Raw genomic sequence first — 27,656 nt, 5'->3', positions numbered from 1 at the left:
TTTTTTTTTTTTTTTTTTCCGATATTGTTTTTACAGCAGGCAAGTTTTAATTAAAGTGAGGAACTAGGGCACTTGTGCTGTCCAGAAGATGCTCTGAGGATGTGGTCCTTTTCCACCAGTGTTATATTGGGAGCCCAGAGCTGCTCGCCCAGCCCTGCGGTGTTGGGATGCCTGGGGAAAGGCTCCTTATGGGCTGCAGGGGCTGGGTGGGCTTTGAAGGGGTGGGGGGGACGCAAACCTTCCTGCTCCCCGCAGTGATGGGTGCTGGGTGAACCCCGGGGCACTGTCAGGTTGGACAGGGCTGGGGACACCCTGGCTTAGGGGTGCTGGGGGAAAGCTCGTGCATGGAACAAGGGGAGGGTTTGGGCAGTGGTGTGAGGACAGGAGGGGGACAGGGGTGGCAAGAGGTGAAGCTGGTGTGAACTGGACCAGCTTGGGAGCGGCGAGCTGGCAGGAGGCAGCTGGGCTTCAGGAAGCCTCAAGTGCTCGCCTGGGGCAGAAAAATCCAGCGAGAGCCGCCTTGTCCTCACCTGGGGCTTTCCCTGGTCTGGGTGGTGCAGGATCCCTGTGCTCCCTGCGGGCTGGGGCACGCGCTGGCCGAGGGGCAGCTTTTGGGGTGTCGGAGCAGGGACAGGGCCCGAGAGCTGCAGCTGCCGGTGTCTGATCCCGCTGCAAAATGAGGAGGGGGCTGAAGCGACCGGCGAGAGCAGGGCCTGGGGTGGCAGGAGAGGGGCTGTGTGGGACAGGGGCTGGGGGCCTCAGTTTCCCTCTGCCACACGTGGGGGGGTGCAGGGGGCTGGGGGGGGGGGTGGGGGGGGGGTAGGTGCATCCCATCTGCTCTGGCCACTCACTTTTGCTGATGGATGCGGCGTGTGGCTGGGCTCGCTGTGCCCAGCGTCCTGCACCGGGGTGGGGAGGGCACCCCAGGACCCCCATCGATCCCAGGGGAGGGCACCCCAGGACCCCCATCACTCCCAGGGGAGGGCACCCCAGGACACCCATCGCTCCCAGGGGAGGGCACCCCAGGACCCCCATCGGTCTCAGGGGAGGACACCCCAGAACCCCCATCACTCCCAGGAAAGTGCCCAGTGCCTTCCCAAGCGGTGGAACCCCAGCTGAGGGGAGCGAGTTGTACAGACCCCAGCGGAGTAGGGAGTGTCCTCAGTCCTGGGGCGCTGGGGCTGAGCACCCCGGAAGGCCGGCTGGCCGTCCGGGGGTGGTGATGAGGGTGTGACCCGGGGAGGGGGGTCCCCGTGGCTGGGTGCGCCGCCGAGTCCCGTGTCCCCAGCCACGGGCCCCGGGGGCCACTCGAGGGCACGCAGCTCCCCCACCACCCCCCGCACCCCTAAGGCGGGAGGAGGGGAGGGGAGGGTGGGGCCTCTTTTTGGGCATCCCCCCCCCCCTCCCCAGGCGGCTCCGGTTCCCCTCCCAAGGCCAAAAATATTTGCATGCTTTTTCGAGCAGGACTTCCTGATCGCTCTCCATTGGCTGCAGGTAGAAAGCTGTGCAGAGACGGAGACACGGACAGCCGGACAGATCTCATGCAAACCTCTAATTGAGCTTCAGCCCCCCCCCTCCCCTTTCTCCTCCTCCTCCTCCTCCTCTTCCTCCGCCTCGCTGCACGCCCGGCTCCCCTGGCTCCCTTCCTGCACAGCACATGTAAAAGTTGTGCGGGGGCTCTCGCTGCCGTCCCGCTCCCCTTTGCTGCTCGCAGGGAGGCAGCGAGAGCCGGGGCTGGGCTGACCCCCCCGGAGCAGGGTTTCCCCCAAGCCCATGGTGGATTTCGGCACGGGAAGGTGACTCGGGGAAGAAGCGGCGCCGCGCCGGGTCGAGATCAACCATGAATGAGATGTCAAGTTTCCTGCACATCGGGGACATCGTCTCCCTGTACGCCGAGGGCTCCGTCAATGGCTTCATCAGCACTTTGGGGTGAGTGAGACGCTCCCGTGGCTGCCCGCGGCGAGCCCGGGCCCGGGGCAACTGGCCATCGGGACGGGAAGGTGGTGCTGAGCCTGAGCTCGGTGGGAAAAGGGGCTGGAAAGCTCTGGGTGCTGCAGCAAGGATGGGCACGGTGTTGGGGGGGGAGGCTGGGTGCCTCCGCACTCTCCTCCGGCTCCAGGGGCTGCCAGGGGCAGGATGTGGCCCTGGAGAGACCCTGCAGCCCACGCTCTCCATCAGCCGTGGCCAGAAGCTGTTTCCCCCACCCTATTAGGGGCTGGGGGAGATAATATGGGTTTAAGCAGCGTGAGGGGTTGGTGGGGTTCGGAAGGAGATGGCTGGGGCAGCCAGGATCCTTCCTGGGGCACGGGCTGATTAAGTGCTTCCAGCCCTGTCCGGTGTGGCGGGAGGCTGCCGTCCCCTGGGACAGGCAGCGGTGGCTCTCACTGTCCCCCCTGGGAGTCCCACACATCTGGTGGTCAGCGGGAACCACTGCAGGGTCACCAGCACGTGGGTGCCCAAGGCCACCAAGTGCTGCTTAGGGCTGGGAGGACCAGGGCACTGCCAGGTCCAGGCTGAGCCAACTCCTTGCAGCCTCCTGGACGTGTCAGCATGGGCGAGGGGATCTCACAGCCTGACCTGGGGAGGCGAGTGGAGAGCTTGGGGACGCACCCCTTGTCCCTCCTGTTTCCGTTCAAGCCAACAGTGCTGCTGAAGCAGCTCCCGGGCAAAGAGAGGCCAAGACCTTCAGCGATGCCCTTCTCCGTCCACTGGCTTGGTCCCACCGGGAGCATTCACCCTCCGGTGTGGGGAGAGGCTGTGTCCCCGCGGGGGTGAGGGCTCTGGCAGGGCTGCTGGATGCCCCAGGGCACAGGGGGGGTTTTTCCTTACCCCAAAGCGGGGACCCAAACCTTGCTCGCAGCCTCACGCGGGTCTGTGCCAGCGCGCCTGCCCTGTGCTGCGTGTGGGAGAGGCTGAGCTCAGCCAGGAATGCTGGCTTGGATGGGATTCCTGGGGCAGGAGCTGCCCGGCTCTATAATCTGCGATGAATGCACTTGCTCCCACATGCCTGTGTATAACTGGAGACGTACATACCTTCGCCTACACGTGTTCGTGCACCCACCGCTGGGCACGCACAGCCTCTGGGTTAATGCCCATCGAAGCCTTCCTCCAACTGGCTGCGGGATATTGCCCAGAAATGGGCTGCTGGATGCAACTGGGTGCAGACCCAAGCATAAAATCCCTCTGCGTGCAACTGTAAGGTGTCGGGCAGAAGGTCCTGCACGTGCAGGATGCAGCCTGTCTGTGCCCAACCCTCCCTGGCTGGGTGGGAGGACATCCCCACGCTCCTTTTTGGAGAGGTCTCCTTGTAGCTGGCCCGCTCTCCCCGCGCCAGAGCCGTCCCAAGGCAGGGGCTACAGCCTCGGCAGCTCAGCACTGAGCACCCCTCCGGCCTGTCTGTGAAATGGGGTCTGGAGGAGGCTCTGTTGGGACCTGACGCTGGTTATTAGCCCACGCAGCACATCCCAGTGGCTCACCAGGAGCTGAATTAAGAGGTGTTTAGACTCTTTGGAGCTCTGGTCCCTTTGCAGCTCTGGCCCTAGGTCTCCCTTTTTGCTGGGTGCTTTCCTAGACTTAGAAGCATCTGAAAATCAGGGCTTGCTTGGAGATCCCCTTCTCCCAGGCCCCAGCGTGGCTTTTGTGGACAGCCCTGCTTTCGCAGCGTTCTGCTTTCTCCAGGTTGTTTCCCGCCCTCTGAAATTGTTTTCCCTTGTGCCCTGTGACCTGGAAGACCCAACCACACCTTAAATCACTCCTGCGATAAGGGACTGGGTGACTCACTGAGAGTGCTTGGGACCTTATTTAGCTCATTTGCAAGGCAAATAGCTCTGCCAGCCCCACGCCGGTTGCTGTGTGCCCGGCTGAGCACCCTGCCGGAAACATTCCCTCCATCCTTCCTCGTAGAGGGACTGGTTTTGACCAGAGGATCGCTGGGGGTCTGCACTGGGATCCTCTGTTCATACAGGATGACACGGAGCGTGTCCAGGTGCTGGTCACAAGCGTGACGTTGAGGGATGTACCCCAGTGTGCCGGGGCTGTGACATCCCAGTGCCAGCACCTCGGCAGGGCAGTGAGCTCCTCCCGAGAGCGCTGCTGGGCTCTCCGGGGTGTCCTGGCTGATGCGGGTGTGAATGTCAACTCAACCCCAACCCGGTGGTGCTTACAGGTGGGAGACACGGCACTCTGTCTGTCTGCGCCGGGGCTGCACCGCTGGTGGAGGCTCAGCGGAGTTTGGAGCCACTTGCACCAAGCTCCTCGCAGCCGTGTTTGCAAAACGCCCGGAGAAACTGAGGAAGGGGAAAGGGGGAGCACAGGGAAGGAAGTGGGGTGCACGTTGGGGATGCTTCCTCCTGCCTGGCTCCGCTGCAGCTCATGCTTTGCCTGGGGTTGACGCCAGTGCTCTGCCACTGGTGGTGTCTGGCCCAGAAGCAGCGGGACTGGGAGCTCTGCTGCGCCAGTGACGGTGAGAAGCCCTGCGGGGAAATGGGCCGGGAAGGGTCTCACCAGGACTGAGCCAGCCTACGGGGCACTGGCTGCTCTCACCGCCCTCACCTTCAGAGGGGCTGGGTGCCGTCGTTTGCAGGAGCGTGCCAGGCCCTTAGCAGCTCCACCATGAAAGCAGCAGCTTTCCCTTGAGCCCCGGGTGCGTGGGGGTACCCGGGGGCTGGACGGGCCACTCACACAGCACCGACTTCCCTCATCGGACAGGTGTGCCACGGCCAGTGGGATGCCTTGGGAAGCAGCAAGGAAGCAGAATCAGGCCCTTTATTAACGCTAAGTCTCAATTTATTTTATTTTATTTTTTGAAGTGCGATCCTCTTTTTGTAGAGGGAGCTTGCTGAGGATGATGGAGGGAGTTGGTGGCAGAGGTGGGGGGAGCCCTGCAGCCCCCAGCGAGTCTCCTCTGCTCCCAGTCCCCCGAATCGCACTGTCAAAGGCCCCCAGGCACAAGCCCTTCCTCCCGCACACCCTCTCTGCGGTGGGTGTTTGCTCTCAAGGAGGAAAAACATCCCGCCGAAGGGTGGGGAATACTCCTATGTGCTGAAGTGCTGGGCTCGCTGGGGGAACCCTGAGCCAAAATACCCAAACTAGCTAAAATGCTAAAGCCAGCCCAAAAGGAAGAGGTTACTTAAGAAGTCCCGTGGGAAAGCAGGGCAAGAGCTCGCCGCTGTAAAGCAGCAGAGCCCCGAGGTGTTGGGGGAACCGGGCAGCCACACTGCTGGTCGCATCCCTTGGCTGTGCTGCTCGGCGCCCTGGGAACGACATGGTCCCTTGGGGGAGATGGGGGGACGGGATGGGTGTATCGAAGATGCCAGAAGTGGATTGTGGACATGGGAAGGTGCCCAGGAGGGGTTTGTGAGATGCAGGGATCCAGGGGTGGTGTGATCTCTCCTGGCTCGATTCGAGGCTACTCCTGGCCAGGAGGTGGGGAAGGGCTCAGCGGGGCTGCCCGACTTTGCTGCCATGGCTTCGCTGCTGTAAATTAAAGGTGTCCAAGGAAATGGCAGCTTGAAACAGTTTGGGACAAAAGCAGCCGTGTGGATCAGGGATGTGGGGTTGGCGCTGAGCAGCATCTTTGCCAGGGCATGACACCCCACTGCGAGGAGGTTGAACGTGCCGCTGCTTCATTGCTTGGGGACCGTCGCTGGTGACACCTGGGAGATCTGTGCTTGGGGAGGGGGAACTTTGGGGGGTGGGGCTGGGATGGGGGGAACAGCTGCTGGTGTGGGGTGCCCTGTGGGGATCATCCAGGCAAAGCAAAGCAGTGGCCAAGCAGGGAAAGGAGCTCAGAGACCTTGATTTGGTTCCTGCTCCAGTGTGATGGATGGGGTGATGCTGTGAGCCCTGGGAGACAGTGCTGTCCCACGTGTCCCCGTCTTATCTTGTGTCCCTGATAAGCCAGCACCAATGGCCGGAGCCAGAGAGGGGTAGAACTGCCGTGCAGGTGCCTGTGCTCAGCAGAGGGATGTGCTGCCCCATCCCTGCCATCCGGGGGGGCTCCCAGGACCCGCCGAGGGCTCAGGACTGGCGCTGTGGGCTTGCAGAGGGAAAGGGCCAGTGGCAAACCTGGCTGAATGGCGGTTGGCTCTTTAAGGTGAAATAACACCTTTGATAGCTGTAATTGTGATTGCAGGTGGATTTGCAGGGTGGAGCCGTTCAGGGAAACGCAGCTGGTTAAAGGGTAACTCCAGCTCTGCCGGGTCAAGACGAACCCGTCTCTGCGGGGAGGAGAAGCACGCGAAGCCAGGAGCGGCTTCCTCCTCTCAGCACTGCGACAGCGGGGGAAAAGCTGCATTTTTGTGGCAGCCCTGCGTTCACTTACTTTATTTTTATTCCTCCCTGTGGGCTCAGTCTCCAGCCTGCACCCCAAGCCAGGGGGGCTGACCTGGCCCTATGCCCAACAGCCTGCTCTCCTCTTCCCCCTCCTCTTCCTCACCTCCAGGGGTTGGTGGGCTTTGTAGTGGGGTGCTCCTGCCTGGGTTGGGGCTCTCCCAGAGCACCCCTGGACCATGGCGTGCTGGAGCTCCCCTCAACATCGGGTGCGCCGTGGCCGGGGAAGACTCTCTCCTCTTCCTCGGCCCAGGTTCGTGTTGCAGGAGCAGGGCCTCCACGTCAGCCCCAGCTGGCCGCCGTCCCCGGGGAGGCTCGGGGTGTCCGACTGCCACGGATTGCAGCGCTGGACGAGCTGCTTTTCCCCTGACCTCCGGCGAAGGCTTTGCCTCGCACGAGGCCAAGCGCGCTGGCCCCGGGCCAGGGAATCACTTTGTGCTCAATATTTTAAAGCGCAGAGAAAGCCCCACTGGAACCACAACGATGACTTGCACGGCTTAAAGCTAACCAGATGCTCGCCCGTGCTTTGCTGGGCTGTGGGCAGCGCAGGATCCGGCCCCTCGTGCTCCCTGGGGGTAATTTGAAAAGGCAAAAGCGTGAAGTTTTCATCGGTGCATCCAGCCTGCTCTCGCTCAGGATCTTCCTCCAGGTGCTGGGACACCAACAGCCCGTTTTCTCATTAACATCTGAGACATGAGAGTTGCCCTCCGCATGCCCGGCGTCCTCCCTGCAGCTCGGTGTGGCAGCGAGCACCCGCGTGTCCCTGCTGCTCTAATCGCAGAGGGAGCTTTGATTTGCCCCGTCCCGCTGCGGTAATGCCAGTTATTAGTGGAAGTGTGTCCTGGCGCCAGCAATCACCCAGGTGACTCATGTCCACCCTGTCAGAATCCTTTTATTTTCAGCAATTTTTAACTGAAGAATGTTAGTCCGGAGTATGAGTTTAATAAAAATAACACTTTGCATTTCTGCAGAGCGTGTAATCCTAGGATTAAAGATGCTGAAAGTGCCTTGAGATCATTAACTAATTAAGGCTTCCAGCCTGGCAGGTCACTATCTCTAATCCTGCTTGGTGGAGTGGCAATGCTGGGCACGGGAAGGTGGCAGGCGAATGCTGCAGGCAGAGCGGGTGTGGGTGGGAGGCTCCGTGCTGTTTACTTCAGTGCTGAAAGTGGGCCATGCAGGTCAGGCGCTTCCTCAGAGACCCCTGGTCATGGCAGTGGAGGATTTTTATTTTTTTAAAGTGCACAGATGAATTGGGCCCGCTGCTTTTGTAGACACTGGTGGGAGCTGGGCATGTGCCGAGGATCAGGGCTTCACTCCATGAGCCTGACCCGTGGATTGGTCAGGGCTCAGTCCTTGGTGGTCTTTGCGCCCAAACGCATTGAAAGTGTTTGTTCCTCCCTGTCCCCCATCGAAATAATAGTAATAGAAACCAAAACCGCCTACAAGTGGCACCGGATCTGGGCTGAGGCTTTGCATATCTCCTGCAAGGTGAGACGTGTGATAGAGCCCCCGTCCACAGCTGCCTCTGCTCCGCTTTGTTTTTTCCCCTCTTTACCTCTTTCCCTCCTTCCCGAGGCTCTGTGCCCCGCAGGAGTTTGGGAATGTGCCTGACTACTTCCCTGCTGTCAAGGCCCATGGGAAAGGCAAGTGTGCTTGGGCAGCCCCTGGTTGGGAGCCCAAAACCCCTTGCGCTGCTGACCGTGAGTGTTTGCAAAGCCAAGACAACCCTGTTCAGCAAACAGCTCACTGTGCGTTTACTGAAACCTCGTGGCTTTTGGTTTTGGGTTTTTTTACAGTTGTTTTTAAGCTTCTGCTGCCACCAGAAGCATTGGAGAAATTGCTTTTCTCTCTTTATTTGAAATCTAAGGTTAATGTTCCCCAACCCTGGGGAGCTTTAGTGAGCGCAGGGAGCTGGTGGCTGGGGCAGGGGCAGTGCTGGGTGTGCAGAGCACCCTGCCAGCCCACGTCTCTGCTGCCAAGGACGCAGCAGCGCTGGGGTCCCCGGGGTCCCAGTCTGTCAGCGTGGAGGCCAAATTCCTCTCTGCCAAACTATTGAAAGGAATTTTCCCCTCCTCCGGAGAGCGGCTGGGCTGGGGGAAGGAGGCTGGATCTGTGAACAGGATAGCTGTTGCTTTTGCCAACATTTTGCAGCACAGCATGTCCATCTCCAGCAGTATTTTGCCTGTTTGGTTTGTTGAGGGGGGTTGAGAGTCCCTTGAGGAGTGGAGGGGGCAGCATGGGCTCTGCTGTGCCCTTTTCTGCTGTGCCACGTGCACGGGCCTCATTTCTCCAGGCTGCGTTTTCCCTCCTGTCCTGGGGACAGAGCTGCCCCCACGATGGATGCTCCCTCCCGGGATGCATTCCTGCATCCACTCACATGCTCACCAGCTGCCTGAATTCAGCCTCCGCAGGTGGGGACACGCTTCTCACTTCCTCGCCCAGGGCAGGAGCGTAGTTTCTCTCCCTGCATCACTTCCCAGGGACTGGGAGAAAGCGGGCGAGCGGGTACAGCCTGTCTTGCTGGAGCACCAAGTTCCCTTGAAAACCTCATGGGCCGGGCGAGCTCCGGGTGGCCCCGGCGCTGTGAGCCCCTTGGGCGATGCTCGTCCTCTCTATCCCAAAATTGGTCCTTGGTACCCAAGGCCAAGCCCGCAGGATTTTGCTCAACGCTGGGAAAACAAAGAGGTGTGCAGGGAGGAGACACACAGCCCTTTGCATCTGATGGGCAGAGCCAGCACCTCTGATCAGATAATAATTAATAACTGGTTCTGGGGGGCCTCTGCCACCTCCATCTGCAGCAGCTACACCCTCCGTGTCCAGCGGGGTGAGCTCCCAGCCGGAGAAGGAGAATGACTGAATGAAAGTTGAACTCATCACATTTTTGCCAGATTATCAGTGAAATAACACCGCAGCCAGTGCACCGTGTGAGGGGGTGGGTTTGGCCCAGCCGGGAGCTGGGCAAGGCAGGGTTTGTCCCAGAAGGATGTGGGTGTCAGAGCCTCCCGCATGGGTCGCTGAGCAAAGGGCCCGGGAGCACGGCTGACACGAAGCATCACGTTTCTTCACTGCCAATTTGTATCTGTCGCCGTTTGCCCCAAGAGACTGGGATGAAAAACGCACGGGAAAGAAATGGCGGGTGGTGGCGAACAAGGGGCGACATGTTGAGAGCAAGTGCTCAAGAGCGGCTGCTTGCTCCAGCAGCGAGTGTTGTCGGGCTCAATATTTATAGAGTGCAAATGGGTGGGAAACAGGAGATGCAGCTTTTGATGTTGTCGCTTTGGGGCAGGTGCTGGTGGTGCAGCGCTGTGGTTTGTGGTGAAGCCGCTCTGCTCACTCGGGCCCCGTTGTCATCGTGCTGTTGCTGACACCCTGCTCCTGCTTTTTGTCCCCGCGCAGGCTGGTGGATGATCGGTGCGTGGTGGAGCCGGCCGCTGGCGACCTGGACAACCCACCCAAGAAGTTTCGAGGTGAGACTGGGGCCGGGCTGGGGCAGTTCCATCGCTGCTGTGAGCAGCCTCGGGGATGATGCTGGCCCTGAGCATCCGTGCCAGGGATGGGGACTGGGGTCCCAGCTATCCCAGCAAGCCTGGGGCTGGGGGGTGCTGCTTGTCCTTTGCAGAGGAGCCCCGAGGGTTCTTGGACAGCCTCCATAGCCTTGTTTCTGTGGCTTGGCCAAACTACCTACCGTCTCCTCTTTGCCTTTGGGGGTGTTTATGCATTTATTGGAACCACCTCCATGGTGGGGTGGTCCTTGGGACCCCTTATCCCAGCCCTAAGGAGCAGGGGTGGGTGGGAACCATCCTCTGCAAAGGTGGGTCCGACCATCCCAAAATGCATCCCTGGGGATACTGGCAGCTGGGTCTCTACCCACCAGGAGCTGGGGACAGACAGAGGGGTAGTTGCAACAGGAAAACTATTTCAATGCGAGCCTGTTAGCACTCGGCACTAATTACATCTGCTGTGCTTGGCTGCACCTCAGAGAGAGCTGGGGGATTAAGCCACGCATTTAGGAGGCAGGCAGGGCTTAGGGAGACACGGTAAATCCTGATCTCCCCTCACGTTTTTGGGCCGCGTTGTCTCCTCTGGTGCTCGGGCCCGTGCTTGTTATTTCCCATTTGGGCAAGGGGCAGCCCTGGGCAGGAGCGGGCAGCCACGGCCAGGTCCAGGCGGAAAAGGGGATGAGTCAGTGGAAGCTGGGGCGGCTCCTGGCCTGTGGAAACGGTCTGGAGAAGCCAGGACAGGCTGCCGGGAAAAGCAGATCGTGCCTCCTGCTTCCCTGATTTGCAAGCCCTGGGGCAAGCCGGCGAGGTGGCCTCAACCTTCCGGCTCCTGGGGAGCAAACGGTGGTGCTGGGCCCAGGGGATCACATCTCTGCCCTACATGTACCTACCTGGGAAATGCTATTTTTGTGTCTGGCTGCCCCACGTGCTCGGCACGCTGCCAAATGCAGGGGAAGGGCCGTGTCCCCACGAGCGTCCCAGTTGGATTTGAGTGCTTGGTGCATGGACCACAGAGCTGGGGATTGTACACAGAGCTGTGCTGTGCACTGAGAAATTCCCCCAAACCAGTGGTTGCGTTGTTGGATTTGGGGATGGGTTTAGGGCAGCTGGCCCTTTCATCCCAGTTACTGTAATTTCAGGCCTTCTTTTAAAAAAATCTTTTTAAATATTAGTTCCCCACTCTGCTTTGTGCCTCCACCTCAGAGTGGCTTTAACATCCCACAGCAGGGTGCCATTCAGGCACCCTTCCCCTCTGGGGACCCTTCCCCACGGGGGTCCCACCTGAGCAGCAACCTGCCTCTCCACGGGAGCTGTTGCCACTAATTTGTGCATGGGGCTGATTAATGAACCATCCAACAGCTCCCCGGAGTCCTGCAGCCCTGCACAGCACGGGAAGCTGTCCTGTTCCCAGGACTTTCACCTGGGGCTGGATGGGAAGAGCTGGAAGCAGCCACGGGGCGGCCGGTGCAAGCCTCGTCCCAGCAGCCGCACCATCTCCCTGCCTGGACATGGGTGGGCGTTGAATCTCTTTTCCAGGCGAAGGTCTGGTCTGGACTCAGCCCTGCTCCATGCAAACCCTATCAGGATATCCAGCCGCTTGTTTTAATGGCCGGAAAAGTAGCAGTCTGCCTTCTCGATAGCTATCACCGCGAGGGAGGTAAAAACAACGGGCTGCTGCTGTTTCCCTGCAGCAGCAGCAAGAGGCTTAAGAGGATTTTCATGTGCTGTTGCCGTCCCCATATCCTGTGGCCAGACCCTGCCCTATCCTGCGCTGCGGCGGGTCGTGCCGGGGCCCGGCTTGGCTTCCTGGTGGGGAAACAGGACCCTTCTCCTGGAGTTCAAATGGTTTTATGGAAATGCCCAAACCCACCCGGGAGCCTGTCCCTGCAGCGAGGGACTCCCGGCTTCACCGCCTGCGTCACGCCGGGGCCTCGGCCCTGCGAGAGACGCCTGGCACCTCTCAGTTATTTGCTTTGCTTTGCGGTTTCTTCCCCCTCCCCAAGGCTCTTCCCAGCCCTGCGTTCAGGCACGTCAGGAAAAAAAGCAAATAAAGCGCTTCAATCCTGCGCTGTGCAGGCGCCGCGATGGCTGCGAGGCCAGCGGGCAGCGAGGCTCCCGGCCGTGCCGCTGCCCAAAAGGCCCCGCTGCGGGTTTGCGGGATGTTTTTCCTCCGTGGCCGTGCTGGGTCGTGGCAGGTTGGCCAAGCATCGCTCTGCTGGGTCGCTCTCGCCGGGCAGTGCTGATGTGGGAGTTTCCCTCAGCTTCCCTCTTTTCCACCCACCATCCATCTTCAAAAAAATTATCAGTGCATAGGCCTGAGTGCCAAAATCTCCAGCTTCCAACGCAAGTTTTGCTGGAGACTTTCTGTGTGTAAACGATTCTGTGCCTCAGTTTCCCTCCTTGCAAAACAGAGCTTAGTCCTGAGATGGGGATGTCAGGCAGCCCCTCTGGGCAGGGTGTGCTTGGAGCCAGGGGTTTGATTTGCACCTATCTCATAATAGTTATGTTGTTTTTTCAACTCCCCCCCCACCTCCCCTCCAGTTTCTACTTTCTACCAGGTCATTTTGCAGCCTAATTAGCAATTTAAGGAAAACGATTTAAGGTGCTGCAGGTGGCCCAAGTGTTTCTGTAGCCCTGCTCGGAGGCAGTGGGAGAAGGCAGCCAGGCATTGCAGCAGCTACGCTCAGTCCCTGATTAAAAGCCTGGCGTCACGGCCTCCTTGGCACGGGCTATGCCATTAGCAAATAGACCTGTAAAATGAAATGTGAAACTTGGCCTCTTCCCAGCAGCCCGAGCCGGTGAGAACCGTGCTCTGCGCTTGTTTGTTCGTCACTCCCAGGTAAATAAATACGTGCTTGCCAGCGACTTGGGACCGGGGCCAGAGATGGAAGTGATTTTTTTTTTTTCTTTTTGTGTCTGAAGTTTCTGGGCAGCTATTTCAGGCATACTTAGGGTGATCCAGGCTGCAGGGCCCTTCCTGCCCTCGCCCTCTACAGCTTCCAGCCCTGAACGAGGGTTTGGGAGATGTAAGTGCCTCCTTGTCTCCAGACATCTGCTCTCGTGCTTCATTTCCCAAAGCCTGGACTTGGGTGTCCACACTTTTCCGCTCCCCATCCCGGCCACAGCAGCCTGGGGAAAAACAGGCAAATTGGGGGCAATCTGCAGAGCGCAGCCATGCTGCAAGTGTTTGTAGGAGCTGGGATGCAAACCTGTGCCCTTCAGGTCCCCGGAGTGTTTCTTTTAGGACTTGAAATGCTGTTGACGTACAGATTTTAGAAGCCGTTGCTTGTAGCTTCCAGCGCTGGTAATTGAGGCTCCCCGTGAGAGAGCAGGAGAACAGCAGCGTGTCCACAAAACCGGCGTATCCCGATGGCAGGGCCACCACAGGGCAGCAACCTGTGGTCTTGCCAGCTCCGGGTGTCCGGTGGGTGGGGTGACAAGGGGGATGTGGAGACGTCTGCTCGGGTCCTGGTCTCATGGTGCCCGTGTCCTGCCAGTTCCCCTCCCTCCGTCCTGGCGAGATCCTCTCCTCCTTTGGTACAGCTGGGCTTCATCAGTACTTTTTCTCCCCCTGAAGTTTTCTTTCCCAAATTGCGCGGCCATTTCCGATGGAAACACTTCTAATCACGAGTCCAAGAAGTGGAGTCATTCCTGGACTCATTATTTACTTTGATTTGAAACCAATCCAGTAGCTAATACAAGGTGAGGTGACCCTCCACCAGTCCCAGCCATGTCTCCCTGGGACCCCCAGCAGCAGACGGGGTTGCTGTGGGTTGGGAGAACCATCTCCCAGTGATGCTGCTGGGACAGGAGCAGCGTCCCAGAGGAGCACTCACTCCTGCCCCTTGGTGACATTGGGGACATGGTGGTGGCTGGTGACTGCGTGGCTGCTGCAGCCTCATGCTTGCCTTCCTCTCCTCCCAGATTGCCTCTTCAAAGTATGTCCCATGAACCGCTACTCTGCCCAGAAGCAGTACTGGAAGGCCAAGCAAACCAAGCAGGACAAGGAGAAAATCGCGGACGTAGTGCTGCTGCAGAAACTCCAGGTGAGCAAGCGTGAGGGACCGTCCTCCCAGAGTGGACAGTCCCCATGGGTTGGTTGGGTGATGACATCCAAACCTCTCGCCATGCAAATCCTGGTATGTTTTGCTTCCCAGAAAGCGTGGGGGCCAGGACCTGCCCTGGATTTTGCTGTCCTCGGGTGTCCCCCTTCTCAGCTCCGTTGCCTCCTGTCCCACTGCCCTCCCCTTACCGTTAGCCACAGCCACCTTTTCTAGAGGAATGGCTCCTGTAGCTGTCAGTTCTTAATTAATCGTGGCACACAGTGTCCAATAAGGCAGCTGAGATAGACAGGAGCTCTGTACGGTGCTTTGCGCTGGCATCTGCAGGCCTGAGGGTTGTGGTCCCCAGATGGCCATGCTGCACCCTGGGTCACCCTTCTCGTGCGATGCTCTTACCTGGCCTCAGATGTGAGAGGTGATTGAACCCTGGATCCTGCCACAGGCTCCTGACGGCTCCTTGGCTGTCGAGCCATGCCTGCATGTGTGCCCTTGGCGCAGGGGGAAGCCCTTGGCAGCGTGGCATGGCCATGCTCGGTCCATGCCGTGACAGCATGGGGTGAATACAGCAGCGACCAAGGAGCCACAGATAATTTTGTTGCTCCCAGTGCAGGGGAGATGTCCCAGGGAAGACCTGCAGGGACAGGAAAGGAAGGCAACGATGCTGCTGTTGGGGTGAGAGGTGATGTCCACCTGCCTTTCCACCCTGGCCACCATGCCTGGGCTTTGCTGTCTCAGCCCTTCTGATGCTCCTTGTGCAGAGGAGCCCATGGCAGAGCAGGCAGAGGTGCTCTGTGAGCACAGCCTTGCAGCACCCAGGGGTGCCTGGCACAGAGGAGGGAGCCGCTGCGGCCAGAACTTGCTCCAAAGGGCTGTGGAAGAGAAAGGCTCCTGTTTACTTCCATGAGGTTTGGAAAAGGCCCATGTTAAACATTGCATAATCGCCTCAGACAGCTGGCGAGGCCCGGAGGATGATTCATAAAACCGAAGCTCAGGAGAGATTCATTAAATCATCTCGTCAGGCTTCAAGCCCAGCCCCAGCCCCACCAGTCCCCCAGTTTTGCCTTTGGGGAGTGAGGTCTGATGCAGTGTCCAGACAGGGCGTCCCGGCTTGGTTTGGAGATGCTGGGACGGGGTCGGTGCCTCCTGCCATCTCCAGCCGTACGTGGTCGCTGGTGTATGGAAACGGTATTTTCCTGCTCCAGTTAGACTGTAACTTGTAATGTCGACAGCTGTACTGGCCACGACTGGACAGAGAGGCTCATTTCTGAGCCTGATTGATTGCACATTAGTTAAGATTTCTCTTAAAGAGATTCTGTCATTTCCTTGCTCCTTTCCGCTGCTCCCGGTGTTGCCCTTTTGGCAAACGCTCCTCCGTGTCCGGAGCCGAGCGCTGGGAGAGCCGGGGCAGGGAGGGAGCTCTCTGCAAAGCACTGCCCGTGCTGCTGCGAAGCCCCTGCACGTCCTAGCAGGGCGCTGGGCTCCAGGCTGCCCTTCCTCAGCATCTCCCGCAACCTGAAAACATCTTCCTACCCACAGAGATAATTTCCTGAAGCAGAAGCAGTCTGGGTCTCGAGCGGAGAAGCCCTGCCCAGCCATCCGCGTTGCCCATGGTTCCCTTTCCGAGCTTGTGCTTTTGCCCCGTTGTTTTTGAGTGGGTTTAAGACTTCGTGTTTTCTCAGCTGACTAATTGTAGGTGCAGCCAGATGCGGTGCAGACATGCCATGGAGGCTTTCCTCCCGCTCTGCTGATGTCTCCCCATCCTCCCTGCACCCTTCCGGGCTGCCCACCCCTGTGTGCGTCCCTGACACCCCATCCCACCGTGACTTGGGGACAGACCCCATCCCGTCCAAGGGACAGGCTGGGAACATCAGCCCCCGTGGGTTTGCGTGCTCAGGGCAGGCACTTCCCGCTCCTGGCCCCGCCAGCTTTCAGCAAGGGAGGAGCTCAGATCTGGACGCAGATTTAGGACTCTCTGTGGTGCCGGATCTCTCACCAGAGCCGTGTTGCTCCATGGGGTTGTTGTTAAACTCGCAGCTCTGCATCAGTGTGGGATTTCTTGGCAGCAGGTTTGTTGTCCCGATGGCAGCAGCCACCACCACGGGGCTCACATCCCTGAGTGGCACTCAGAGCTGTGTGGGGACAGAGAGTTAATTAAAGTGGTGGCAACCTTCAAAAGAGCAAAGGGTTTGTACTGCCACAATGTGTGCCAGGTGCCTTCAAAGCCCTGGCGTCGCCCCCTCGGGCACTCACAGACCACCTACCCCCATCCTCCCGCAGGGTGCGGAGCCGTGATTCCAGCAGTTTCCCAGTTCCTTCTGCCCTCAAGTGAAAGGGGGCAAAAGCAGGATAGGAAAGGGTAGATGCTCTCCCAGCTCCATCCCTCGCTGCCATTTCCCATCCCAGCTGCGGGGGAGCACTGGGCTGGCACTGCCTGGGCTGTGCCCGGGCTGGCGCCGGGGCCGTCGGCGCACCCTCGCCGTTCCCAGACAGATTCACTGCGGGAGCAAGTTCTTGCCTTGCTCCACGTACGTCGACATCACTCCGACTGCCAGAGCCACTGCATGGAAAATGTCTGTGGTTTTGAAGAGAGGGGCTGCAAGCAGTGCTGAGCAATCCACTCTTGGGCCATCTTGGATACAGCAGGATGGGTCCTGCCGACCACCGCAGCAGCCTGGACCTGCAGCCGTCTCTGGGCACGGCACCGCCCGCACGGCGCCTTTTGCTCCTCAGTCTCGGGGCTGCTGGGAGCCCCTGGTCCCCACGGCCCTGATGCAGCGGGGCTGAGATGGGTGCATTGCCCCAGCCCCTGAGGGTCCCCTTTTGGTGCTGCCCCATAAGACCTGCTGGGATTTTGGGGGGATTTCAGTGCCATTTTGCCCCTGTCCTAATTTTTAAATCCTTGGTTTAAAGCTCGCATGGGCTTCACACAGCTGCTCAGGGCCACACCGTGGTCCTGGGCTGAGCTCTCGGATGCTGAGGACCATATAGCTCTGGCCTGTGTTGTCTGGAGGACAGAGGGATGCTGATGCTGCATCCCAACCTGTCCCATCCTCCCTGTAGCAGAGGGTGCAGGTGGCCCCTCTGGGGCTACTACACTCAGCTCTTCTTTTGGTGTTCAGCATGCGGCCCAGATGGAGCAGAAGCAGAACGAGACGGAGAACAAGAAAGTGCATGGCGACGTGGTGAAATACGGCAGCGTCATACAGGTACGGGCGCTCGCTCTCCCCTCCTCTGCGCCCGGCCGATGGGTTTGGGGGAAAATGCACAGATCCAGCCCACGCGAGTCAGGCAGCTGCTGGGAAGGGGCTCATGGGATCCCTCCTGGGTATGACCAGCCCTGGGGACCTTGGGGGGTCATATTGCCACAGCTCACCCCAGCATTCGCCTTTCCAGCTCCTCCACATGAAAAGCAACAAGTACCTGACGGTGAACAAACGGCTGCCGGCCCTGCTTGAGAAAAACGCCATGCGGGTGACGCTGGATGCCACCGGCAACGAGGGCTCCTGGCTCTTCATCCAACCCTTCTGGAAGCTGAGGAGCAATGGAGACAACGTGAGCGCGGGGCTGAAAAGTCCCTAACTGAAGATGTGCGGAAAGCTCTGTGCGTGCCGCCTGCCAGGGCTCACCTCCCCGCCAGGCTCCCGATCTCACCCTCGCTCCCTGCATTCTCGTTTTGCTCCTCAGGTGGTTGTGGGAGACAAAGTCATCCTGAACCCTGTCAACGCCGGGCAGCCGCTCCATGCGAGCAACTACGAGCTTGCTGACAACGCTGGCTGCAAGGAGGTACAGGGAGGGCTGTGAAGGGTCTGGCTTTTACAGCTTGCCTGTTTTTTTTAACTTTTTCTTCCTTTTTTCCCTTGTCCCAGGGATCATGACCTCTCTCTTTCTCCTTAGGTGAACTCGGTCAATTGTAACACCAGCTGGAAAATCAACCTTTTCATGCAGTTCCGTGACCACATGGAGGAAGTGCTGAAAGGGGTAAGGAAGGAGCTTCAGCCACCACCGGCCACCCAGGACACAATGGGCTCCAGGGACCTGACCCTGGTCCCCTGCAAGGGCAGGACATGTGAACAGCCATTTGGCTCTGTGACAAGGGCAGAGGAAAGAGATCCTGGCTTGAGAACCTTGATTTCTAGGAGAATTCATCACTTGGAGAACTTAACAGCAAGCCAGAGTTGAATATTTTAGTATCTCCTGGCAGCGGGTACCCAGGGGGGCATGAAATTACCCTCTGCCTTATTGTATTAAATTGGCTCTTGACAATACGAGGCACACGTAGTGCCAGCAGTGGCTTCTAGCTGCGAGGACAATTTTCAGCTGTTTAGCTGTACAGCAGGGCTGGCTGTTGCCTGGGAAAGGAACTTTCCCTGCGGAGCTATTGTTCGGGGCTGAGGTCCTCCAGGAAGCAGCTGGATGGATATTGATTGTTATGATCTTACAGACCCTCGTCCCCAGGCGCCACATTTATCCCCAGCTTCCCGCATCTGCCGCATCCTCCTCCCCGGGGCGTTAATGCCTTAAACACATTGGTGAGCGGAGCCTCTGCCCGCTCCAGGGGGGTAAAATGGTGGGTTTGCACCCATTTTACAGCCTGGGGAGGGAAAGCAGAGAGAAGTGACTTGCATGGGTAAACAGAGTGATGGCATTGTGGAGTGCGGGGTGCCCTTCCCTGGGTTCAGAGGAGGATTTGGGCTGCTAGAGGCAGGTTTTAGCACAGCTCAGGTGGGTAGGACTGGAAAAGCTGATGGTGCCCTTCAATGCCCGTGCTCCTGCAGTCCTGCCGTGTCACGGCTGGGAGCTGTGCTCTGCTCTGGACCTTGTACGGGGGAAATCCCATCCCCTTTGCAGGGTGGGGGGTCACAGGAGGAGCTACATCGGCTTGTAGGAGAGCCACGTCCCTCGGTCTCACCACCATGTCCTGGTCCAGGGGGATGTGGTGAGGCTCTTCCACGCTGAGCAGGAGAAGTTTCTCACCTGTGACGAGTACAAAGGCAAGCTGCACGTCTTCCTCCGCACCACCCTGAGACAGTCGGCCACCTCAGCCACCAGCTCCAACGCCCTGTGGGAGGTGGAGGTGAGTGGGGAGTGGATGGACCGTGTGTCTCTGGGCTTTCAGGGTACCTCCGTGGGTTGCTGCACTTTTACTGGGGGGTTCTAGAAGCAGTGGTTATTTCTATACATTTCCACCTCTGGTAGCCTGACTGCCCTGGTGAAAGCCAGCGCAAGGCTCGAGCTCCATGAGAGCACTGGGGGCTGCGACTGGTGGATGGGCACTGGTGTCTCTCTGAGCTCTGCACCCTGAGTATATTTGCTCATGGCCACATTTGATGGGGCTTTTATTGTCGATGTGTTTGCCCGGGGTCAGCAGAGGCTCGGAGGCAGGAACGGCGTCCTGGTTCCCCGCAGCCCTGTGTGCCACCGACTGAGCTCTCCTCTGCTTCTCCTAGGTTGTCCACCACGACCCGTGCCGGGGGGGAGCCGGGCACTGGAACGGCTTGTACCGCTTCAAACACCTCGCCACGGGCAACTACCTGGCAGCAGAGGTAAGGGGGCGAGCAGAGGGATGCAGGGACCTGCCCTGCCTTCAAGAGGCTGGCACCGTCCCTTGCAAAGTCCCTGGGACAGAGTGGCAAGGCCCAGGATTGCCTCTGGCCCCGCTCCACTTTGCTTTTGGAGCCATCCTGCCCTGGGCTTCTGCAGCTCCTCCTTGCTCACAGGAGGCATTGGCACGGGGGCTGTGAGCATCATCATCATTTGCCCATTTGCAAGGCTAGGCTTTTCCCCCTGAAATCCCCCATCCCAAGGTGCAAGGTTTGCTTGCCAAAATTGTTGTTCCTGGCTCCCTCCTCTTCTGGCCCAGGGGGGCAGGAGGGGGTGGCTGGGGTTTTCCTTTATTTGTTCGCTCTGGGCCAAGCAACTGTACAGGCACAGCCTTCTGGGGGAGATAATTCATCCTGCTGCATTTAACTCTTCCTGATCAGGTTTTGCCCATCCTCATCCTCTAGTCCACAGCAATATCCAGGGTTGTCCTTGCCTGGGGAGGGTGTGGGCAAAATCTAGGCCTGGAAACATCATTTGCCAAATTTTTTTTCTCCTGTTTAAGGCCAGCTCAAGGCCTCCTGATAGCAGCACAAAGAGGTTTCTGCACTTAGATAATGTGGTTTATATGACACGAATGAGCTGCCAGGACCAAGGGAAAGACAGTGATACCGCCTGTTGCCAGGGCAGCAGGGACGTACTGGGGGGGGATCTTGGTGCACCATGTGCCAAAGGTGCTCCCTAGCTGGAGAAGACAACCAGAGGCAGCTCCCAGGGCCCCTTCCACCACTGGCAGGATGGAAAGTAGCAAATACTGGGGCTCTGAAATGGCTGCTTTAAAGCAAAAGACACTCGAGTGATATCTTCTGCAGAAGAAAGAAGATCACAGATTGATCCCCATCCTGGGTTGGTGCTGCCCAGCTTGCATTGCTCACTGAGTCCTCAGCCTGGGGCCTCAAGGGATTTACAGCAAGAGCTCATCTTGCTGCAACGCAGAGCCCCGGGTCTGCTCACCAGGGCTCACCCCGTCCTGCTCCTCGAGGACGGAGTGCTGTGCTCTGGATATGGGTCACGTCCTCCAGCCCCATCTGGGCAGGTTTCCTCTCTCTGTGATGTGATTGAGGAAGGCAGGAACAGAGATAACACCCCATGCTCAGGGTTTTGGAGGGACCAAGTGGGAGGACTGATAGCTGTCTTTCATCTCCCTCTTTAACTTTTCAGGAAAACCCAAGTTATAAAGGAGACGTGGCTGAGCCCAAAGCAGCGCCCACGGTGAGCTGTGTGCAGCCTCGCTAGCAGAAATGCTGCTGCCGCTGCCTGAAATCACGCCGTCTCTTAGACTCTACCTGAAAGCAGGGAAATGCCCCGAAACAGAGCTCACTGCGGGGGACAGTGCCCGCGCCGGGTCCCGCTTGGTGCCAAGGCTGTGGCCGGAGCCTGTCCCGCTGCCCAGCAGAGCATCCCCGCGCCCCGCACTCTAGAGTAGCATCCCTGTGTCCTGCTTGCGAGAGGACCCTGCTGAAATCAGTTGAAGGGGTCCCAGTGCATGTTGGATCCCCAGGCCACGGGGAAGTGCTGTAGCAGAGAGATTTGGACTTTCAGGGGGTTTTTCTCTTTGCTGTTGGTGAGATTTGGAGAAGGGGTGGCCTCGTAGCTCAGGTGCATCACGCCGCGCTTGTGCTCTTGCAGCCCCTCGTGCGTCTCCGCGCTGCGAGGCTCAGCCCGGCGTCCGAGCAAAAGCTTCTGCTGTGAGCGTAGCCGCTGCGTGTCTCCTCCGATGCGTGTGCGCAGGGAGGCTGGGCTCGGCGGGGCGGCCACCCCACACCGGGCTCAAAGCCGCTTTCCCCGGTGCAGGGGGGCAGCAGCCGCGCCAGCCGCAGGAACACAGGGGAGAAGATCAAATACCGCCTGGTGGCTGTGCCCCACGGCAATGACATCGCCTCCCTCTTCGAGCTGGACCCTACCACGCTGCAGAAGACAGACTCCTTTGTCCCTCGGTATGTGAGCACACATCGCCATGGAGGGACTGAAATAAAGAAGGGAGGCTTAACTGCGTGGTGTGAAATTTTGGCAAGTCTGTTCTTTTGGGGGCTTTGCCGGGAGTTGGGGGAAGTGGTGGGTGCTGGTGTGTCTGTGTGGGGATCGCTCACCAGGACACTGTGCCATTTGCAGGAACTCCTATGTGAGGCTGCGCCACCTCTGCACCAACACCTGGATCCAGAGCACCAACGTGCCCATTGACATCGATGAGGAGAGGCCCATTCGCCTCATGGTATGGTCCCACTACCTTCTCCCATGCATGGATTTATCCCCTGTGCCCCAGTAGCTCTTAGCTTGCTCCTTCCCACCCAGCACCCAGGGGCTGAAATACCCTGATGATCTAAGGGGGTAGCTGAACATGAGCCTAGAGTCTGTCCCAGTAACCCAGAGCCCATCACAGCAACCTAGAGCCCACCCCAGTCCTTCCGATGGGGATGAGTGACTTCACCCTAGTTGGTGGCAGATGGTGGGGACATGCTTGGCATTGCCCTCTCTGTGTGATGCTGCTTCCCTGTTGCTTCCCAGCTGGGCACGTGCCCCACCAAAGAAGACAAAGAAGCTTTCGCCATCGTCTCCGTGCCTGTGTCTGAGATCCGGGACCTGGACTTTGCTAACGATGCCAGCTCGATGCTGGCCAACGTGGTGGAGAAGATGAATGAAGGTTTTCTCAGCCAGAATGATCGGAGGTAAAAAGTCATTTCCCTTAGGAGATGGGGCTGTGCCGGGCTCCTCCAAGGGCTCTCCAGCATCGCTGCAGTTGGGCCCCCTGCCTGGGTCTTGGTGCCAGCGCTGTCTTACTTTCCTGCCCACAACCCAAATCCACGCCTGCTTCTCCCAGGAGTCTGGCGAGGAAACCAGATAACGCCGCAGCTCTGCTCTGGCCCCTCCTTTGCCGCTAGAAAAATATCCGAGGGGCTGAGAGATGGCCCCATGATAGGGGCGGCTGGGTTAGTCACAGTATTATTTTTAGGTGGGTGGGTTCTTGGTGCTTCCTGAGCAAACACAGATCCCTGTGGGACAGAGTGAGCTGCTTCCGCCCTGCCAGCCCGCCCCATGCGGGTCCTGCAAAGGTGACTAAGGGGGCAGAGGCGTTAAATGCAAAATCCCCGTGATGAATCACAGGGAAAGGCCCCCGGCTTTTACCCTGGCACATATAGTTTCCTTAGGAACCAATAGGGGCTGTAAAACTTCTTGCTTCAGGGCAGCCATTAACCTCTAGCAAGGAGGGGAGGATTGACCAGCAGCTTCCCTGGCAGACTTTTGAGCCCTGAACGTGGGCTCTTTGGTCCTCCAAAATGCATCGTCATCCTTGCAGGGACCCAAGTCTTGGGTGGACTGTGTGGGGTGGGTGAGCAGCCCCTGCAGCCCACTTGCACCATGCCCTTTTGCAGGTTTGTGATCCAGCTGCTGGAGGACTTGGTGTTTTTTGTCAGCGATGTCCCCAACAATGGCCAGAATGTGCTGGACATTGTGGTGACCAAGCCCAACCGGGAGCGACAGAAGCTGATGCGGGAGCAGAACATCCTGAAGCAGGTGAGTGGCCCCAGGGCCCTGCATCTGAGCAAGGCTGAGGTTCTGTGGAGATGTCCTGCGCTGGAGTCCAGGGATCTGGAAACTCCCATGGAGGAGGTGGAGCTGGTCTCCAGCTCATGGCCCAGTGGTGCACCAAGCCCTCCTGGCAAGCACAACTGAGTCCAGCCGTGCATAGGGGTGATGGTGAGGAGGGGGTCACAACATTTATCATCTCTGCTTTTGGGCAGATCTTTGGGATCCTGAAAGCCCCCTTCAAGGACAAGGGCGGGGAAGGGCCCCTGGTGCGGCTGGAAGAGCTGTCGGACCAGAAGAATGCTCCCTACCAGTACATGTTTCGGCTGTGCTACCGCGTTCTCCGGCACTCCCAGGAGGACTATCGCAAGAACCAGGTGCATGGGGGGGTGACAGGGGAAGCTCCCATCCCACCACCTGTTGCAAAGCCCTGAGGGGCTGCTGAGGTCTCAGTGGGACAGGGGGGCATTGCCAGACTTAGCACCCAGCCCCATGGGCTCACCACCTCTCTGCCCGCTCCAGGAGCACATTGCCAAGCAGTTTGGCATGATGCAGTCACAGATTGGCTACGACATCCTGGCCGAGGACACCATCACAGCCCTGCTGCACAACAACCGTAAGCTGCTGGAGAAGCACATCACGAAGACGGAGGTGGAGACCTTCGTCAGCCTGGTGCGCAAGAACCGCGAGCCACGGTGCGTGTCTGGAAAGGCCCCATCCCAGAGGGCTTTGTGCTGCGTGATGGGTGGCATGGGTCTTGACCAGAGGTGGAGAGAGCCCCTGGGGTCCCCCCTTTCACAGCGAGCTGTCTGTGCTCTGTAGGTTTTTGGACTACCTCTCGGACCTGTGCGTGTCCAACCACATTGCCATCCCCGTCACCCAGGAGCTGATCTGCAAGTGCGTGCTGGACTCAAAGAACAGTGACATCCTCATCAAAACAGAGTGAGTAGCCAAGGGGAAAGGTTTTCCACATTCGGGGTTTGGTGCCTGGTCCTGCCTTCCACCAGCTCCCGCGGTGCCCTGGTAAAACCCCCGTCACCCCTTGAGGTGCAGCCGCTTCCCATCCGTGGGAGCATCTCCAGTTTTACCCCTTTTCTGTCCTAGGCTGAGGCCGGTGAAGGAGATGTCCCAGACCCATGAGTACCTGAGCATCGAGTACTCAGAGGAGGAGGTCTGGCTCACCTGGACAGACAAGAACAATGACCACCATGAGAAAAGCATCCGGCAGCTGGCGCAGGAGGCCCGGGCTGGCAATGCTCATGATGAGAACGTCCTCAGTTACTACAGGTGATGATCTCAGATTATCTCCTCCGTAGGTGAGGGTATAAGGGTTGCGTGGCCTGACTCCCTCTCCCCCTCATCCCTGGGCAGATACCAGCTGAAGCTCTTTGCCCGCATGTGCCTGGATCGCCAGTACTTGGCCATCAAGGAGATCTCCCAGCAGCTGGGTGTGGACCTGATCTTCCTCTGCATGGCGGATGAGATGCTGCCCTTCGATCTCCGGGCGTCCTTCTGCCACCTCATGTTGCACGTGCATGTGGACAGAGACCCCCAGGAGCTGGTGATGCCCGTGAAGTTTGCACGGCTCTGGACCGAGATCCCCACAGCCATCACGATCAAAGAGTGAGACACGCTGGGGCTTGCAGCAGCTCTGAGGGTCAGGGCAGGAGGTGGGATCTGGTAGGGACTGGCTTGGCTTTAGCAGGGACTGGGAGGGGGGCATTTGTGGACTGACTTTGGTAGGTCTCAGTCTTCAGAAGGAAGGTCATGAATCATGAGCATCACTTCTGGCTGTGGTGGCTCAGCAGCTGCCTGGACCATGCTGCTTCCAGGCTGGATGTGAGGAGACTCGCTGCCATCCAGCTCACCCCCACCATCTCCCCTTGCAGCTACGACTCCAACCTCAACGTCTCACGCGATGACAAGAAGAACAAATTTGCCAGCACCATGGAGTTCGTGGAGGACTACCTCAACAATGTGGTGAGCGAGGCGGTGCCCTTTGCCAACGAGGAGAAGAACAAGCTCACCTTCGAGGTGCGAATCCTGCCGGTGTCACTGGCATGTTGCAGGATGCTACCCAGTTTGGCTGTGACTGCCTCTGCAGTGAGGGTGGCCGTGCTGGCATCCCTCTCCTCCATGTTTGCTTCTCCTGCTCAGCCCTGAGCACGGTGAGGTCTGGAGTTGCCTTGTCCTTCCCCAGGTCGTCAGCCTTGCCCACAACCTCATCTACTTCGGCTTCTACAGCTTCAGCGAGCTGCTGCGCCTGACACGGACGCTGCTGGGCATCATCGACTGCGTCCAAAACCCCCAGCTGATGATGCAGGCAGTCTACAACGACGAGGTGACAGGTGAGTCCCTGCTCTGTAATCAGTCATGGTCCTACAGGAGGGTGTTTTCCATGGTCTGCCCAGTGCTTTCCAGTTTTGGCTGCAAGAAAACAAGCCACTGGTTTTCTGTCACAGAAGCTCTGGCTGGGTCTGCGCTGGGAGACAGGAGGTGTTGAGCCCTTGGCCATGCCAGAGAAATGGCCAGTCCCTCCTACTCATTCTCTGATTAATACCTCCAGCATTTTCCAGTCTAAGTGGGTTCTTCTGTTGGTCCTCTGCCACCTCCCTTTCCATCTGCATTAACTCTGCCTACTGTGGCTGCCTCTGTAGGGAAGAACGTGCGGAGGTCAATCCAGGGCGTTGGGCAGATGATGTCCACCATGGTGCTGAGCAGGAAACAGTCCATCTTCAGCCCCCCGAGCCTCAGTGCTGGGTCTGCCCCAGAGCAAGTGGACAGAGGGAGGAGCATTGAGAACGAAAACATTGTGGTGATGGAGACCAAGCTGAAGATCCTGGAGATCTTGCAGGTTGGAGCTGGTGGGGAGGGAGAAGCATTGTGTTGCTGCGGGTGGGACCTGTGGGATGGGGTGGTGTGGGGAAGACATGGTATTCTGATGCAGAGAGACAGCTGACATGAAGAGGGCACTTACTTTTGCTTTCTTCTTCTTCTTTGCTGCCACCAGTTCATCCTGAACGTGCGGCTGGACTACAGGATTTCCTACCTGCTTTCGGTCTTCAAGAAGGAGTTTGTGGAAGTCTACCCCATGCAGGACAGTGCGGCCGATGGGACGGCTCCAGCCTTTGACTCCACAAGTAACTCTTCCACTTTGCTCCTGGTCCACCTTCAACTCAGCAAACCCCACGGGCTGGGGACATGCAGGCGGTGATGGCAGGTCCATCAGCTCTCCACCCACTGCTGCTGCTGGCAGGGAGCATGGGGGGGGATTGGAGTTTGTGAAGATGGGATGAAGTGTCCTGTGTCCATCGTGGATGCTCAGAGCAGGGGCCAGGGAGCTGAGCTGGTTCCTGTGGGGTTTCTGCCAATGCACAGGGATCACGTTGGCTGCCCCTTTCACCTCCCTTTCCTCTCCCTTCAGCTGCAGCCATGAACCTGGACCGGATCGGCGAGCACGCAGAAGCCATGTTTGGTGTGGGGTGAGTCCCTGCCCCCTCCGGTGCATAGTTAGCCTGGCCATAGGGCTCTTCCTCCTGTCCATACTGCCGAGGCTGAAAGCTGCAGGTGATGAGGAAGATGAGGCTCTAAAGGCTAAAGCAGCTGTCCCCATCAGCCCTGAGGGGTGGCTGAGTGCATGCAAGCTCCCACATGGCTACTAACCCCAAGCGCTTTCATCCCGGCTTCAGGAAGACGAGCAGCATGTTAGAGGTGGATGACGAGGGAGGGAGGATGTTTCTGCGAGTGCTGATCCACCTGACGATGCACGACTACCCACCGCTCATCTCCGGCTCCCTGCAGCTCCTGTTCAAGCACTTCAGCCAGAGGCAGGAGGTCTTGCACACCTTCAAACAGGTAACCCTGGTGGGACGCTGCTCTGGAGCACCTCTAAGCCCACACTGGGCTGTGGGTGCAGGACATGGGATAGGTCCTGACCCCTTTCCTTGGGAGGGAGGTCTGGGAGAGGAGGGAAATGGGGTTTGTGCCCAAACTGGAAACCCTTGGGAATGTCGCTGCAGGTTCAGCTCCTGATCTCAGCCCAGGATGTTGAGAACTACAAGGTGATCAAGTCAGAGCTGGACAAACTCCGCACCATGGTGGAGAAATCAGAGCTCTGGGTGGACAAGAAGGGCAGCAGTAAAGGGGACAGCACGGTGGAGGGGAACAAGAAGGAGAAGAAAGAGGTAAGAGCCCTGAGCAAGACCCTGGGAACCAGGGTGGGAGAGGAGTGGGGGGCAGAGGTGCAGCTCGCTTCACCCCAAGACTACCACCTCTCGATGGGCCGTGCACCCTTCTCCCTGGAAGAGGAGGGTCAGGGAGGGTTCTGTGGGGTGTAGTTATGCCCCAGGCTTTGGAGAGGTGCAGTGGGACCCTGAAGCTGTTTCTCTCCCCTTGCAGCATGCTGCTGATGAAGAGGTCATTGCTCCAGGAGAGAAGAGCAGTGAGAACTATCAGATAGTCAAGGGGGTAAGTGAGACCGAATCCTGTCCCCAGGGCTGTTTCTGGAGGCATGGCCAGTGATATCTGCCTGGCCTGGACTGGCATGGGTGCACCAACAAGAAGGGAAAATGTGAAATCATGGTGGGGATTTCCAAGCTTTTCAGTGGTTCATTAGAAATGAGCTGGCTTGTTCCTGCCA

General features: G+C 58.6%; 1 protein-coding gene across 1 annotated transcript in view; it reads left to right on the top strand.

Annotated features, from left to right (window-relative positions):
* Positions 1-1,522: 1,522 nt before the first annotated feature.
* The window catches only part of ITPR3 (inositol 1,4,5-trisphosphate receptor type 3), a 43,234-nt gene continuing 17,100 nt past the window's right edge, over positions 1,523-27,656 (top strand). Inside the window, exons 1-27 of the mRNA XM_074894043.1 lie at positions 1,523-1,929; positions 9,730-9,800; positions 13,758-13,879; positions 17,014-17,100; positions 17,288-17,446; positions 17,579-17,677; positions 17,789-17,872; positions 18,822-18,968; positions 19,342-19,437; positions 20,654-20,704; positions 21,287-21,429; positions 21,605-21,704; positions 21,998-22,158; positions 22,864-23,005; positions 23,233-23,394; positions 23,540-23,712; positions 23,840-23,959; positions 24,122-24,304; positions 24,389-24,640; positions 24,907-25,051; positions 25,218-25,365; positions 25,675-25,871; positions 26,028-26,157; positions 26,442-26,499; positions 26,707-26,872; positions 27,037-27,201; positions 27,416-27,484. Of these exons, the coding sequence (XP_074750144.1) occupies positions 1,841-1,929; positions 9,730-9,800; positions 13,758-13,879; positions 17,014-17,100; positions 17,288-17,446; positions 17,579-17,677; positions 17,789-17,872; positions 18,822-18,968; positions 19,342-19,437; positions 20,654-20,704; positions 21,287-21,429; positions 21,605-21,704; positions 21,998-22,158; positions 22,864-23,005; positions 23,233-23,394; positions 23,540-23,712; positions 23,840-23,959; positions 24,122-24,304; positions 24,389-24,640; positions 24,907-25,051; positions 25,218-25,365; positions 25,675-25,871; positions 26,028-26,157; positions 26,442-26,499; positions 26,707-26,872; positions 27,037-27,201; positions 27,416-27,484 (3,519 nt within the window). The 5' untranslated portion in view covers positions 1,523-1,840. The remainder of the gene's footprint in view (positions 1,930-9,729; positions 9,801-13,757; positions 13,880-17,013; positions 17,101-17,287; positions 17,447-17,578; positions 17,678-17,788; positions 17,873-18,821; positions 18,969-19,341; positions 19,438-20,653; positions 20,705-21,286; positions 21,430-21,604; positions 21,705-21,997; positions 22,159-22,863; positions 23,006-23,232; positions 23,395-23,539; positions 23,713-23,839; positions 23,960-24,121; positions 24,305-24,388; positions 24,641-24,906; positions 25,052-25,217; positions 25,366-25,674; positions 25,872-26,027; positions 26,158-26,441; positions 26,500-26,706; positions 26,873-27,036; positions 27,202-27,415; positions 27,485-27,656) is intronic.

This window comes from Strix uralensis, chromosome 24 (assembly GCF_047716275.1).
Source record: "Strix uralensis isolate ZFMK-TIS-50842 chromosome 24, bStrUra1, whole genome shotgun sequence".
In the NCBI taxonomy this organism is placed as follows: domain Eukaryota; kingdom Metazoa; phylum Chordata; class Aves; order Strigiformes; family Strigidae; genus Strix; species Strix uralensis.
Note: the sequence above shows the minus strand (reverse complement) of the source record. Positions and strands in the feature narration are given on the sequence as shown.